Below are 16,379 nucleotides of genomic sequence, written 5' to 3' on the forward strand. Positions count from 1 at the left end.
TGGTTGCCATTGTTTTATGGCCTGACTTAGGTTAACCCCTTTGTATAACATGAACTAATACGTACATACAGAGAATGACTGACTAGTTTTAATGATCTGATTATCAATGAAAAGAACACTAATATCACAATGTAAGTTTGCTAACACAGACCTGATGTTACACAAGCCATTCGTAGTAGCTTATATTTATTCTTTTTTTTCATTCATGTGATTTGTCCTCCTGAACTAGCGACTCTTTAGATGCAATTGAGGAGTAATGATGGATTAAAAGATGAGATCTTGCTGGTTGTACTTACGGGGCTTTTCCATCGTCATCTTTGGCCTCGCTGAGTCAAACTGATTTGCTTTTACAATTCTGGTTTCAACATGGTTTTGTAATTTGTAATTTAATCTGAAACATCTGAAATAATGAATGAAGGTTTACTTAGTGTTTAACAGAGATTTTCACTCAAGAACATTCATTTCTTTATGTTTTTCTCTCTGGGAAACTTCCAGAAAATGATTGAACCATTAAAAACCTCAAAAAACAAAAACAAAGGTTTTCTTCCATGTTACAGAGGCCACTTAAATATTTCATTAAAATACAGTGAATACAAAGTAACATTAGAAAAGTGACTTTGATAATTTTGTCAGCTGAACAATAGCAGGAAACTGAATCTCAGACTCTCCATAATAGTTTGCTATTTTATTTTACAAAGTGTGTTGTAGTGTTTAGACCACCAGCAGCTCCTGAGAGTTCTGCTTCCTCATCTTGTGTCTCAGTCTGAATCAGTCAGACCATTACAAGTGAAGATGGTCAGAATGAGAGTTATGGTTTAGACAGCTGGTCATAATCGCCCCATGTTACAGGCCTAGAGCCACAAGATCTGTCAGTCTTTTTGTGTTCCTATATATTTGTCTTTCAAAAAACTAAAGGACACATTTATATTGATTACATTTTAATCATTCATCATTTGGAGATCTAAAGTCCAGCAAAGTATTTCACTGTGATGTGTCTCTACACATACAGAGTCTGCCGCACTTCTTAATACTAAATAATTTCAAGGTGTCTCCACAATATTTCATCCACCTGACTGAAACTGGCCTTTAGCACAGTTTGGACAAATCTGTTTTCTCATATCGCCTTCTTGTTTATTACTCACAGAACATTTTGCCTGTGATATGGATTAACAATACACATTTCACACTCACTCAAAAACAGCCTTTTATTTTCTTAACACCAATTGACACCAATGACATGTAAACAATTATAATATAAAAGAATTATACAAAAGAAAAAGGAGATTGGTCAGTAATGAAAACCATCATTAGTTTCAGTCCTTCACAAATACAAAATTACCCCACCTCAACCAACTACCACTGTAAAATTCTGAGTGCAAAAGATCTTATGATTTGATATATAATCATATATCACCATGTATTATTTTTGATTGAGTGCTTTCACTTCATTAAAGCTTAGTTACAATCAGTCTTTATATTGTGGTATTAGTAATAACTTCTCTTTTTATACATAACATATTTTGTGAGGTGCCCTCTGGTGGTGAAAACATAAACTGCAGGATGTCATTAACACAAATCACATTAAAATGTTTCTGAATGATAAAATATCAAAATATCATTAGACATCACTGTGATTATTTATAACCAACAGTAACGTCCAATACAAGCATTTGTGCTTCATATTAAACTGGAGCGTTAAACTGACAACAATACGGATATTCACACTGACATTAATACAAATGATTTCAGCATTCAGTTTAGTAATCTGATGATTACACTCCATATGTGACATAGACATTAAACTGCTGTAAAAACTGATTTGAATAGTTATAGTACAGACCTACTCAGCTGGTGGCTTGTGGGCCACATGCAATATTTCTTAATTAAAACAGAATTGCATTGTTTTAACACATTTTAATTATGATCTTTACAGGTCAGACATACGGAATGTAAAAGTTGGGCCCTTGGCACTTTTTTCAAATCTGGCTCTTAAAAAAGAAGTTGAATGTTACAGTACTTAACTGACTGACATGTGGAGTAGTTACTGACCCCCAGTGGTCAAACTGAGTCAGTGCAACACTACATTACACTGAAATGTGTCAAACATGATCAGAACTTATTAGGGATCAATACTAATCATTATGGATGATGTTATGAAGAGAGGAGCTGCAGTTACTCCCTCTGTAATCTATCATCATTCTAAATAAAATTGTGATATCAGCAGAGGCATCTTAGCTGCAATAATATCAATTAAGCAAATTGAGTCTAGATATGTGTAAGTATTATATTGCTACTACAATGCTGTCTGATATAGAAGAAAACAGGAAAAGGTGATCAAGATTCACTGCCCTGCTATGGTCACAGTGAGTAACTGTGAAAAAAAAACAACAACATAATCAACAGTCAAATCAGGAGATACACTTTAAAAAGTGAAAGACACAATGACAACACAAGGATGCACTGTAAAAATACAGACTAAGGAAAGTGCTATAGGATAATAAGAATGTATGCTGAACATTTCCAAATGTAAATCAAAGAAAATAACCAGTACAAAAAAAAATCAACATCACAGCGCTGATTATTTAAAGAAGCAACAAACTAAGGCAATAGATGATAAAACCAGACACTAAGTCACTTCAGCTATGCTTTTGTATATGTTAAATGTCTCCTTAAAGCTAGGGTCTGTAATGTTGTTCAGACACACATTTTGTCATACTGGGTGGAATGATCCTGCTATCCTGAGAGTAGTCAATACATTATGTATTCAGAAAAAGGAACGAAAATAATTGGACCTCTGTGGCAGCTGCAGGACTGAGAAAAAGCTGACCAATCCGTGCTATCCGGGCCGGACAGCACGGATTGGTCAGATGCACGGATTGGTCAGATCCCTTCATGTCTCGTTCTGTCCCTCCCTCCTCCGCGCGTGCACACGTTAGGTTTCACTGTTGCCGGAAGTATTCAGCACTCTCCTCTGCAGAAATACGGAGTTGCAGGAGAAGACGTTCATTTGGTTACAATGGCAGAGAAAATGCAGCCAGCGTTACTTGTAACAGCTCACCCCGCTAAAAAGGCGAGGAAAAGAAAGCCTGAGGCAGGAAAGGCTGCGACGAAAAAGGCTCTGGATAAAGAAAGAAGTCGGACCGAGTCAACATCGGTGCTGCGTTTGAGCGGTGGAGACAACTGGGGCATGTGAAGGGCTTGAAAAGTGATGCAGAGGTTGCTCTCTTTCTGTTGGACAGGTAATTATTTGTTTTGCTTCAGGGGGATTTGTTATTTTCATGAAATATGTGAGGTTTGCCAACTTGGCTACGTTTGTAGCTCATATTAGCCCAATGCTAACGTTAGCTTCTTTGTGTGTTGTTTTTAGCCATGAGAATGACTAATGAGTCGGCCCAATTGTCACTGGATAGGGGTCCGCTGCGTTGCGGCTCCGATACGGTTTTGCTCCGCCATCCGGCAATCCCCACCGGTTGCGATTTGTCCGCCATGGCGCAGTACGGTAGACAGCTGGCCTCACGATGTGTGCTGGTGTCAACACGGGGTGTTTTATTTTGGAAAAGTAACCGGATGTAGATCGTTATTTTCGCGCTTGACTTCCTGTCTGCTCCGTGCTAAATTCAGCTGAATTGCTGCGTCTTGCTCCGGCATCTCCTTCCCCCTGCTGAGTCCCACTAACAGATGCGCGTTCAAGTTTGTGGGGGCGTGGCTTTGGACGGAGCACTGACGGGATGGGGAGGGGGGTGGAACTTAGAGGAGGTGCCACTTTCAAATCTTGCTAGCACACCAGGATTGTAGACCCTAGCTTTAAAGAGATATATGTATGAATATATGTATGCATGTATCTACATGTATACATGTACATGTTTATATACTCTGATGCAGCCATGGATGATTGCTTTGCTATAAGGGGTAGTTACTTTTGTTAGCTGTAGTGTGACTACATAAGCATAATCAGAACTTAAAGGCTGTGTTGTGTTCACTATTGCAGAACAGAAATTAAAAAGTCACTGTTCATGTAATGTTATTAAGGCATCCTGCATGAAACACTTCTTAGTGTGGCTCAGTGAAATTACCCTAAAATATTGTCACAATATTTTTTAAATCTCCTCAAAATCACTTTGCTCTCACTGGGGACAAAATTAAATATCAGAATATTTTTTAACCAAATACCTCTATCGATATTGTGACAATATTGTAGGGATGACTATTTAGTACTTTCACAGAATATTAACACTCAGTAATGTGGATATAATGATTAAATGGATAAAGACAAATATTGAAACAAGTAGAACAGTGTGGTAAGTTTTCAAGATTTTGATGTACTTTGAATGAGCCCTACTACTTACTCTGGTTAAACATTAGGAGCAGAAACACTGAGCTAGCCAGTTATCTGCTGCAAGAGTCCACACGGTGGACAAAACAAAACTTGATTTATCAAACTATGTTTTTTGGTGTGGAAAGTTTGTAGTAGAGAAAGTCTAAAAGAGCAACTCACCAACGGTTGCTGAGCTCATTATCTCTATTCGCCAACATAGATTTTAACTTTTCGTGGCAGTAATCATTTTTTGATCTTAAACATAGCTAACATGAGCTTTGTGTGATCCTGGATGGACTCAACTGATCTGTTCAGCAGTGACTGTTTCTCATACAGGAGGAGACTCTCCATCCTGCAGAGAACACAGAGACACTGAAGAACCAATCCTTGACCAGAACCCAAACCCAAACCCGAACCCTGGATGAAGAGGTTCAGTGAAAGTGGTGTTAAAGGTGTGGAGGCGGATCAGTTTGTTAGAGGAGACTTTATAGAAGGACAGAATGCCAGCAGGATAGTCCACATACACTGCCACTCTGTTGCAGACAGGAGCCGGGGCTGAGGAGGAGGGGGAGGAGATGGATATCCTCCTGTTATTGTGACAGATGGTGTAAGAACTGTCAGAGCAGATCAGACTCCAGGATTGATTATTCTCTCCAAACCTGCTGTCAGCGGTGTTTCCTCTCCTTTCCATTCCTCTGTAGGACACAGATATGAAAGCTCCTCCTCCCCACTCGACCTCCCAGTAACAGCGACTGGTCAGACCATTGCTACACAGCAGCTGGCTGCAGTAGTCGAATCTGTCTGGATGATCGGGATATGACTGATCCTCCTCCACATATGTCACCATCCTGTTGTTGTCAGACAGTTGGATATGTTTGTGTACAGTGTTTGTGTCAATTGTGAGTTCACAGGAATCTGATGGGGAGAACAAGTCACAATACAGCAGCAGTTATTGATCATTATCTGTTCATTTATTGACAGTTTGATGATGACTCATGATATCAGAGATGTGAATGAGTGATGTCACTGTTTGAAGAAGGATGAATGTGTGCTGCTTTGCTTTTTCAAGAATTAAATTGAAAACACACTTACACTTCCTCAGACCTGGTCTCAACCACCATTCTCCAGCAGGCTCCACCCTAAAAGAAGGAAGGTGGGGGTCAGAGCAGCACATCTTCTTTCAGCATACAAACATGGACATGAATCCCTTATTAAATCAAACATAGTTAATTAAAACCTCACTTTAGCGTATTTTGGCATTTTTATGATATTTTGTATTTTTTGGAATCATTTCCTGACGATATTGATGAGCCACACTGATCATCAAATATTTTTTGACGACTGACTCAGAACAATAATATATAACTTAAGCGGAATCTGTTGGTCATGTGTCATCCTCTAAGCTTGGCACACTGACAACAGAGCCTTAAAAAGCCATAGAGGCACCAGCAATAGATCATGTGACCCCATAAAACCATGTCACCAGGATTCAGACTATGCGCCTTGGCGGAACTAGAGTGTTTCAACCAATCAGAATCCTTTGAGAACCAATTGGCAGCTACCAGCATGGTTTTGGTGCGACAACAAGCGAGACGTGACTGTTTATTGGAAAACATCAATGGTGGCTTCTGAGGATGTTAGCGTACTTGCTATAGCATCAGTTTTATCAGAACTGGAGAGTTTATTTAATTGAATGAAGAGCAAAGAACAACACTGAAGGCTTTTCTCATGGAAAAGCATGTTTTCACTCTTCTCTCAACTGGCTTTGATGAGTTTGATTTATCAAACAGTTTCCATAGATGCTTTTCCAGATGCCGGGTAATCTGTCACCAAATTTGACACAAACGTTTCACTATCAGACTGATTGTCTGGGGCTGCAGATGGCCTTTTCATACCTGAGAATGTCTGGATCCTCCAGCAACGTAGAAAGCTGCTTCACTCCTGAGTCTCCTGGATGATTGTAACTCAGGTCCAGATGTTTCAGATGAGAGGCGTTGGACCTCAGAGCTGAGGCCAGAGAAGAACAGCCTTCCTCTGTGATCAGACAGCCAGACAGCCTGCAGGGACACAAAACAACACACGTCAGACCATCCCTGGGGTATATGTGAATTTTGTAATGTATTCCTTATAGATTCTGTTGAGTTGTGTCCTTTTTATTATGCCAAATGTATACAGCAAACCTGAGTATAGGTAATGATAGATGTTACAAATCATTATTTTTTTGTTGCTTCTTCTTTTACTTTCAAAATGACTTATTAGGGGAAAGTGATCCACATTGATTGACATTTCCCAAATGCAACAGAGGAAAACATAAATAATAAAATACTATTGAGTCCAATCAAGAAGAGAAAATGGAAAAACAATTAAAAGTTTAAGAGTCTATAAATTACTGCCAAAGTTCGGTAATGGAATTTGACATGAATCATAAAAGCAGGTCACCAGTTGAATGGGTTAATAATACTGACCTGAGACTTTCCAGTTTAAGGTGTGGACTCTTTAGCCCAGCAGACAGCTGCTTCACTCCAGAATCCTGCAGGTCGTTGTTACTCAGGTCCAGCTCTCTCAGACTAGAGGACTGGGAACTGAGAGCCGAGGACAAAACCTCACAGCTTCCCTCAGACAGGTTACACAGACTCAACCTGAAAAGGAAAAAAAGAAAAAGAAAAGACACAGAACATTTTAAAATGATGAGTCTGGACTTTATGTGACAAATCTCATTCAGAGATTTCAATCCTTGCTGTGTACTCTGGGCTGTTGGAAACACGAAAATTACTTTGATTTAATTGAGATAAAAAGTCATCCACTGATGAAATGTTCAATCTCAGCCAGACTGAATCTTAATTAGGGTTGGGTGATGACTGCCGAATGGGCATATGACGCTGTCTAAAGTGAAACATCGTGATGGACGGTGACATTGTTGTTTATGAATTTGAGGCAGCGTGCTAAGCTAAGAAAGCTGTATAAAAGCAGCATGATTGAGAGAAAGAGTGGCTGATGAGGGAAAAAAAACACTGCTGCCACAAATCTGACAGAGTCGCTTTGATTTGCCTAACTGGGTTGGTTTATTCAGAAAATAATAAACAGGACACGGAGATGTTATGTTAGTGCACTGAGCAGCAACATACTTATTTTAATTTCCTCTCCTCACATATCACAAACAACAACAACTCTGAGGGGACAGGCTACTTAATTTTGCTCTCTGGTGGGGAGCCTTTTAAATCACGATGCTAGGATGGTCAGGGATTAGTATCGATGGCTGTCAGCCATCAGCAATTGCATCATCCATCGGCCCAATGATAGTCTGAATTAGAACAAACTACACCGGGAAAATAAAATATTTTCTCTAGTATGAAATTTTGAATCCTTACGGGAGAAAAGTTAAAAGTTATCAAAAGGTGCTGAAATTTTGGAGAAATGTCTGAATAAGTCTAGCAGACTTTATGCTGATCTGACCTGAGAGTTTTAATTTTACAATGTGGACTCTTCAGTCCAGCCAACAGAAGCTTCACTCCTGAATCCTGCAGGTCATTGTTGCTCAGGTCCAGCTTTCTTAGACTGGTGGACTTGGAGCTGAGAACTGAGGCCAGGACATCACTGCTTGTCTCTGAGAGGTTACAGCCAGTCAGTCTGAAAAAGAAATAATGAACAAGAGGACACATAACATTTGTGGTGAACACGTCAGGTCTAGACTCTTGCGCATAAAATCTCTTCTCAACACATGTTAAAATCCTTCCAGCTTCACCCCAAACAAGTTGAAGACATGACAATTAATCATTCCTACATCTGACATAAACAGACAGCCAGCAATAAAAGTCAAATGTTAACAAAACATAAATGACATTCTCAATCTCAGCCACAGTTGTGCTGTATATCTGCAAATATTATCGTGAACAAAATAAACTGGAAAATTCAAATATTTTCTGTCCTGTGAAATATTGAGGCTGTTTTATGGAGGTTAACATTTTAGGAATTCATTTAATAACTGAAGACAAACTGGGACTTAATCTGACCTGAGCGTTTCCAGTGTACAATGTGGACTATCTGCTGCAGCAAACAGCAGATTCAGTCCTGATTCCTGCAGGTTGTTGTTGCTCAGGTCCAACTCTCTCAGTCGAGAGGACTGGGAGCTGACCACTGAGGACAGAGCTTGAAAACTTTTCTTTGAGAGGTTACAACCACTCAATCTGGGGAGACAAGAGTAAGGAAACCAATAAGTAGTTATTTCATTATCTCTCCTGTTAAAAGAAAGCAGATCACTTATTGATTCTGAAATATCCTACTTACAAAGCTTTCTTGGAGGCTGTGACCACTGGCAGGAGCTTCAGAAGAGCCTCCTCCGAAGCGGAATATTTCTTCAGGTTGAACTCATCCAGATCTTTCTCTGATGACAGCAGGATGAAGACAAGAGCTGACCACTGAGCAGAAGAGAGATAATATCTGTAGAGACTTCCTGAACTCAGGTACTGTTGGATCTGCTCCACCAGAGATCGATCATTCAGTTCATTCAGACAGTGGAACAGATTGATGCCTTGCTCTGCAGACGGCGCCTCTTCAAGTTTCTTCTTGATGTACTCAACTGTTACCTGATTGGTTTCTGAGCTACCCTCTGTCTCTATCAGTAGGCCTTTCAGGAGAGTCTGATTGGTCTTCAGTGAAAGACCCAGGAGGAAGCGGAGGAACAAGTCCAGGTGTCCATTTGGACTCTGTAAGGCCTTGTTTACAGCACTCTGGTAGAAATGTGTCTCTGCAGGTTCATTAGTTGATAGTTCTTCTGACAGCAGATTGTCACCAGAGTTGACGAATGTGAGATGGACATAAAGAGCCGCCAGAAACTCTTGAAAACTCACATGGACGAAGCAGAACACTGTGTCATGGTACAGGCCTCTCTCTTCTTTAAAGATCTGTGTGAACACTCCTGAGTACAATGAGGCAGCTTTGATATCGATGCCACAGTCTTTCAGGTCTGATTCATAGAAGATCAGGTTGCTTTTCTTCAGCTGCTCAAAAGCCAGTTTTCCCAGTGACACAACTATCTTCTTGTTCTCTGGAGTCCAGTGTGAATCTGTCTCAGCTTTTCCATCATACTTGTCATTCTTCCGTTTGGACTGAACCACAAGGAAGTGGATGTACATGTCAGTCAGGGTCTTTGGCAGCTCTCCTCCCTCTCTGGTCTTCAACACATCCTCCAGAACTGTAGCAGTGATCCAGCAGAACACCGGGATGTGGCACATGATGTGGAGGCTTTGTGATGTCTTGATGTGGGAGATGATTCTGCTGGCCTGCTCCTCATCTCTGAATCTCTTTCTGAAGTACTCCTCCTTCTGTTGGTCAGTGAACCCTCTGACCTCTGTCACCATGTCAACACACTCAGGAGGGATCTGATTGGCTGCTGCAGGTCGTGTGGTTATCCAGAGGCGAGCAGAGGGAAGCAGTTTCCCCCTGATGAGGTTTGTCAGCAGAACATCTACTGAGGTGCGCTTCGTAGCATCAGTCAGGATCTCATTCTTATGGAAGTCCAAAGAAAGTCGACTCTCATCCAGACCATGTAAGATAAACAAAACCTGAAACTCTTCAAACCTTGTGATTCCTGTGTGTTCGGTTTCAGTGGCGAAGTGATTAATGAGTTCCACCAAACTGTACTTTTTGTTTTTCAGAACATTCAACTCTCTGAAGGTGAATAGAAATATGAATTCTATGTCTTGGTTGGCTTTGCCTTCAGCCCAGTCCAGAGTGAACTTATGTGTTAAGACTGTTTTTCCGATGCCAGCAACTCCCTTTGTAATCACTATTCTGATTGGCTGATGACTTTCAGGTGAGGGTTTGAAGATGTCTTCTTGTCTGATTATCATTTCCGTTGTGGCAGTTTTCCTGGATGCTGTTTCAATCTGTCTGACCTCATGTTCAGCTTTCACCTCTTCAGTTCCTCCAGCTGTGAGGTAGAGCTCTGTGTAGATCTTGTTCAGACTGGTTTGTTGTCCTGCTTTAGTGACCCCCTCAAAAAAACTGTGGAACCTCTTCTTCAGGGTACTTTTGAGTTTACTCTGACAAATACCAGCATGACTTTCTGAATGAGCACACAAGAACACAGAAGATCCATGTGATTGATAAAGAAAACATGAAAATGTACTTCCTATAAAGAATGTATACATAAACATATTTTTTCCTCCATCTCCATAGACATAAATGCCCCATTGGTCCAGCTTGTCAATTTATGTAAAAAATCCTCTTACTGCTCTGCAGACTTTCAGCCAGTTCCTCCTGCTTCATTTTCCTCAGAAACTTCAGTGTGATCTTCAAGAACGCCTCTCTGCTGCTCCTCCTCTGCTCTTCCTCTCGACCACCCAACACCTCCTCATCCTCCCTCTGACTCTCTAAGCTCTCTGAGTTATCTGAGCTCAGGAACTTCTGGATCCTCTTCAGTTCATCTCTCACATATGTGACAATGTTCTCCTCCAGTAGCTGGAAATGAATGTTATATAAAGAGCACAGTCAAACTAAAATCATAAAACTAAACATTATATTTATGTTAAACAGACTAATCTTTAAAGTGTGGTAGGGAGATTTGTGTGAATATATGAATAGATGCAACAGTTGTACAGACCATAAATACTGAGTCCAGGTGTGTTTGATGCTGCTGGGCAGAATGACCACTGGGAACCTCTGAGCTCTCCTGGTCGACTCTGTGGAGAATTCATGAACAATTAGCTCACATTATGTCTGTCCATACAGAGACTAACACAGGTAGATCTTTTGATGTGTTGGTCATTATGTTGATCCCACTGTGAATCAACAGTCCAGCCTGCATTTATGTGCAGCTTTCAGTTTCTGATATTTGTTCGAAGCCAAAAACATTTTTAAAAAAAAAGATGACCTGTGTTTTTTGTGTTCACAATTTCCTCAATTTCCATTGGAGAAAGACAAAAGCGTGTGTTTTGGATTAAGAGCAGCAGACTTTAAGAACATCTGAGTGCACAGTGTTTTTTCATCATTCAACCTGATCAGCTGGACCGCCCCAGGGGAGGAAACGAGTCAGAGCTAGAGCCATGCTTTCTAAGCCTGGTTAAAGGCAGCTCCTGGCTAATGTCTGGTCAGAAACAAAATCAGAGACTGTTGTGCCCACAGAGACCTGTCTCCACCACAACATCTGCTGTTGCACATACCAAGCGGACCGTGTTCTGACCCGACAGAGTGCAGGACTATAGCTGGACGAGGAGAGGTGGACTCTGTGTTTATAACATTGATTCTTGGTGCTCACACACTGTCAGAGTTCTTTGACAGTGCCTCCCAGATGCTGAACTTTTGATATGAAGATGCCGAGCACTTTATCAGCACCACGTTCACCCTGATGCAGTTTCAAAAGATGAACTATGTCTTTATGTACAATTTGTGTATCATGAAGGAGTTTACAAATGTTTAATTTATCACACAACCCTGTGTTGTGTAATAGTGAATGGAGTACCTTGAACCTTGACAGGCTGTTTATGAGCCAGGGCATGTTTGCTATATGTTTTATGTTGGTTTCCCTTTAGTGCATAAACCTGAGACAATAAAACATTTCCATTTTTAAGACAATGAGGGAAGACAGGTTTTAAAAAACATATCTGGATTAATATCAAATAACAAACAAATCAGTAATATTTTTTACTTCATGAGCAGCTTACCTCTTTGCACCAGAGGATTTTTGTCCTTCTTTAAAATCGATTTCGCGATCTGTTGACCAGTCACTCTTTAAGGACACACTGCTGGGTTCAGGTGTTTCCAGCTTCCTCCTTAACACAAAATCAGGTTATAATCTGAACTGCACCCAGAAAAACTGGTTATACTGAGCTTTCAGATTTGAGAATAAGGGCAGAATAATAATGCTTAAAATAAACCAACAGGTTTTAAACAATCTTCTTTGGATTAATAACAAATAAACAAATCAGTAATATGTTTTAGTTCATGAGCAGCTTACCTCTTTGTCTTAGAGGGTTTTTGTCCTTGTTTAAAGTCGATTTCGCGATCAGTTGACCAGTCACTCTTTAAGGACACACTGCTGGGTTCAGGCTCAGATTCAGGGTCAGCTTTCGCAGAATCTTGTCTTTTACGGATTCTGTTAGACAGAGAAGAAGTCAAAGTTCACTCAAGTATGAAGCTGTGAGAATATAAACATGTAGCGTAGTAAAGTCTAGCTTTATTTTTTTGTAGCTGCTCTTTAAACATGCACTCACAAAGTGCTTCACCCACAAAATATATAAATGAATAAATAAATATGTTCAAATACATTGCAGTATAAAACAAAGCACAATAAGAGACCAAACTAAATTGAACCAAAAGACGGAAAAAAGGGAAGTGTATCTACAAAAAGTCTTCTCTGTAATTTGAGAATAATGTTGAAACTAAACATACATCTTTTAAAAAACGTACCTAGATAAATTAAAGTTCTAATGTGACCTAATTTTATCAACAGCTTACCTCTTCGGAGCAGAGGGTTGTTGTCGTTTAAAATCAATTTCGCGATCAGTCGACCAGTTACTCTTTAAGGACACACAGCTGGGTTCAGGCTCAGCTTCAGGTTCAGCAGAGACTTTTCTCTTAAGGATCCTGTTAGACAGAAGAAAGGTGCAAGTTAAATAAAAAACAGCTGAATGATTTCAATCTGTATATCATCAGTTAATTTAAAAAGGGGGGCAAAAGCAGCACAAATATTGAACTAAACACAAGGATATATGTTGAATTGAAGTCAATAAATTCAGACATGGAGACTTGGCAGCTGTCAGATGTGAGAATATAAATGTGTGTTCGTACAGGAAGTTTGGTAAAGTTTGTTGTGTAAAGCACTTTTAACACAACACACAGAGCTTTGAGTGTGAATACTGATGATGGAGTGCTTTAAGTTCTGAGCTCTGACATGGAAAAGAGTCATGGACAGTTGGAGACCCTCATCTCACCTCTGAGCTCTGGTGTGGCTGGAGTGCTCCTCCTTCTCTTCCTCCTCTCTGTCCTCACTCTGATCCATGTTGCTGATCTCACACCCGCGTCAGCTCACACACTTTAATCTGGAGAGGAAACACAAACGCTTCATCATGAACAGAGATCATCCTCTACATCATTTCTCCTTTAAAACTATCATCTGCTCCTCCAGTTATTGGCTGTTATTGTCTGTTTCAGGTCAGTATGAGACAGAGGAAGCTGCTTCCAGCTGCTGTTCTTCACAATCAATCCACTAGATGGCGTCATGAAGCTGCAGTGAGGTGGCGAGCAGCACACGCGAGTGCTGTTCTTCAGTACAGTTTTGAGGTACTTTACTTGCATATTTCCATTTTCTGCTACCTAATACTTCCTCTCCACTGCATTTATTTGTTTAAAGGTTAGTTTGTGGAGTCAGATTATTCAGTGTTCAGTGTAACTGTGACATGTTACCAATCAGATAGTGTTGTGTGCAGGACGTTGTGTGAGAAGAGAAAATCTCAGCTACCGATAATCTGAAAATGCTGAAAATCAGCACCTTGTTTAAATAGAGACACTGTTTAATTGGTATTTTTCTAATTAGTGCACGCAAATGAACTGTTGAGATAATTTAATGAATCAGTGCAATGCAGGTCAGCTGAATATGCAAAAATATTCACATATGTGAATAATATGGCTGCAACTAACCATCATTTTCTCAATTTATCAACAAGTTGTTTGCATGAAAGCAGGAATTAAACCTAAAACAAGGCTGTAACTAAAGCTGAATTTACAAGAACAAGCAAATAACTAAGAATATGATATTGAGAGCATTTCACAAAGTTTAGAAAGCTTCTCCTAAATCAACAGCTCACAAAATGTAGTGATTTTATAAGGGAGTCTGGAGGATTTCTCTCCCTCTTCATCGCTAACATCTCTGGCCTGGTATTCAAGTTTACTGTCTGCTGTCAGGCAAAACATTCTCAAAATGTAAATTTAGCTATCAACAACCAGATTCCTCATCCTGGACATTCAAATTAATATAGAAAAATGAATGTCTGGCAACATTTACTATGATGTCATTATACAGACTGACCCCTTCAGCACAAACTGTGAAACTGTCAGTCAGTGTTTCTCAAAGCTCAGGATGACTTCTTTTTAAAAGTCTTGTTTTGTCCACAGTCCACAGAAATCATAATGTTTTCTCTTTTTTCTTAAAAACATCCTCCATCTGAATAATAGATGATCAAAATAGTTGCCAGTTAATTTAAAATTAAATGATGAATCATCAATCAGCTTTACTGGAGTGAAAGTAAAAGTCCAACAATCAACATCCACATAAAAGTAAACTTCACCTAAAAATCAGCTTCATCTGGTTTAAGTATCAGAAGTAACTGAACTCATTTAACAGTAAAACGGCTCAAGTATTTGAGTAAAAGTAGTTCTACTTTCTACTACTGATGAATAAGATGATCCAGAATATAGATCCATATAACAACTGATATAAACTCTCAATAAAACACTAAAACATTGATCTGGATCAGCCTCCTTCATGTCGCTATTGTCTGCAGCTGTTAATCATTATGTGGGCAGAAAGTAATTTAACTGCTGGAGAGCTCTGAGTTCATGAACATGTTGAGCTTTACAAAGCTGCAGCTCCCCCACTGTGTCCACATCAGTCCTGCAGTATACACACTGCATGATGATGGACATTCACCGGCTGCCTTCAGTCATCAGTCAGTGCTGCTGCACAGAATTACAGTATAACCGACGGTGTTCAACAACCGAGGGCTGACTGACTGTAACTCCGTTTACAACTCTCACATATAAAATGGCGTTGAGAGCCGTTCAGTCTCATTAACTGTTAACAAAGCTGTTAAGAAGCAAGTGACGGAGTGCTGTTTTACTGCAACAAGCCAACAGAAGATAACACTCAGTAACGAGGTGAACAAAGAGTTTTCAAAGTGTACAACAGTAAATATGTCGTTTACATTACCTCTACAGGGAGAAACGAGCTGCGCCGTCGTGCTGTAAGGTGAAACTTAAGATAAGTGTCAGACGGATACTGAGCAGAGAGACGTCACAGTCCTGGACGACCGACAAGAGCCAGAGTCCAAACATATCAGTATTCCTTTATGGTCCCATAAACGGGGAAATGTGTTTGCCACAGCAGCCAAAGGACAGAATATTACAAAAAAAAGAAATAGAATAGAATTATATATACATATAAACATGATATTGTACAAAATTGACAGCAGCAAATTTTTATTTACAAATACAAACAATAAATATGGGTATTAAGAAAATTAACCAGACAGTGCCATCCAGAAATTAGTTTTGTAAAGATGTATTGCACAGTGCAGAGTGAGGTCTATTGGGAGCAGTGCTGGTTGAACAGTCAGACAGCAGCAGGATGGATGGACCTATGATACCTCTCCTTCACACTTGGGGTGTATCAGTCTGTTGCTGAAGGAGCTGCCTAGTGCTTTGACAGTGACCTCTTTAGGCTCTGTCGTCCCCGTCCCTGATGAGGCCAATGATAGCAGAGTCATCAGAGATCTTTTGTAGATGGCTATGGGGTGATTGATGGTAGAAGTCTGCGGTGTACAGGGTGAACAGGAAAGGGGCCAAGACTGTTCCCTGTGGGGCCCCTGTACTGCAGACAACTGTGTCCGACACGTAGTCCAGAATCCTCACATACTGTGGCCGGTTGGTGAGGTAGTCAGGGATCCATGATGTGAGGTGTTGGTTCACCTGTGTGAGCTCCAGCTTGTCCCCCAAAAGCGCAGGCTGAATGATGTTAAAAGCACTGGAGATGGACAAGGACTAGCCGCTTCAGGGTCTTCATCAGGTGTGAAGTGAGAGCAACTGGTTTTTAGCTGTTGAAGTCTTTTGGGTGAGGGATCTTTAGTACTGGCACCACGCAGGAGGTTTTCCACAGCAGTGGCACTTTTGCCAGCTTCAGGCTCATATGGAAGATGTACTCCACAACTCTGCACAGCTGGTCTGCACAGGACTTGAGGAGCCTGGAGCTGATCCCTTCTGGGCCCTTAGACATAGGGTTTAATATGACGTCGGTCCACCCTTTGCAGCTATAACTGCTTTAACTCTTCTGGGAAGGCTTTCCACAAGGTTA

The 16,379-nt window shown here is 40.4% G+C and overlaps 1 protein-coding gene and 1 long non-coding RNA gene across 2 annotated transcripts; both read right to left on the bottom strand.

Annotated features, from left to right (window-relative positions):
* Positions 1–3,825: 3,825 nt before the first annotated feature.
* Positions 3,826–12,403, bottom strand: LOC115583218 (NLR family CARD domain-containing protein 3-like). The gene is made up of 11 exons (XM_030419814.1): positions 12,270–12,403; positions 11,977–12,084; positions 10,917–10,995; positions 10,546–10,774; positions 8,600–10,379; positions 8,326–8,499; positions 7,769–7,942; positions 6,781–6,954; positions 6,211–6,372; positions 5,408–5,454; positions 3,826–5,230 (listed from the first exon to the last, which is right to left on the bottom strand). The coding sequence occupies exons 3-11, from the start codon at positions 10,917–10,919 to the stop codon at positions 4,644–4,646; spliced, it is 3,330 nt and encodes a 1,109-aa protein (XP_030275674.1). The 5' UTR covers positions 10,920–10,995; positions 11,977–12,084; positions 12,270–12,403; the 3' UTR covers positions 3,826–4,643.
* A 372-nt stretch (positions 12,404–12,775) lies between these two features.
* Positions 12,776–15,279, bottom strand: LOC115583309 (uncharacterized). The gene is made up of 3 exons (XR_003984343.1): positions 15,240–15,279; positions 13,246–13,353; positions 12,776–12,898 (listed from the first exon to the last, which is right to left on the bottom strand). It is a non-coding gene; the product is annotated as an uncharacterized LOC115583309 (long non-coding RNA).
* Positions 15,280–16,379: the final 1,100 nt, after the last annotated feature.

Source organism: Sparus aurata, chromosome 6 (genome assembly GCF_900880675.1).
Source record: "Sparus aurata chromosome 6, fSpaAur1.1, whole genome shotgun sequence".
Lineage (NCBI taxonomy): Eukaryota > Metazoa > Chordata > Actinopteri > Spariformes > Sparidae > Sparus > Sparus aurata.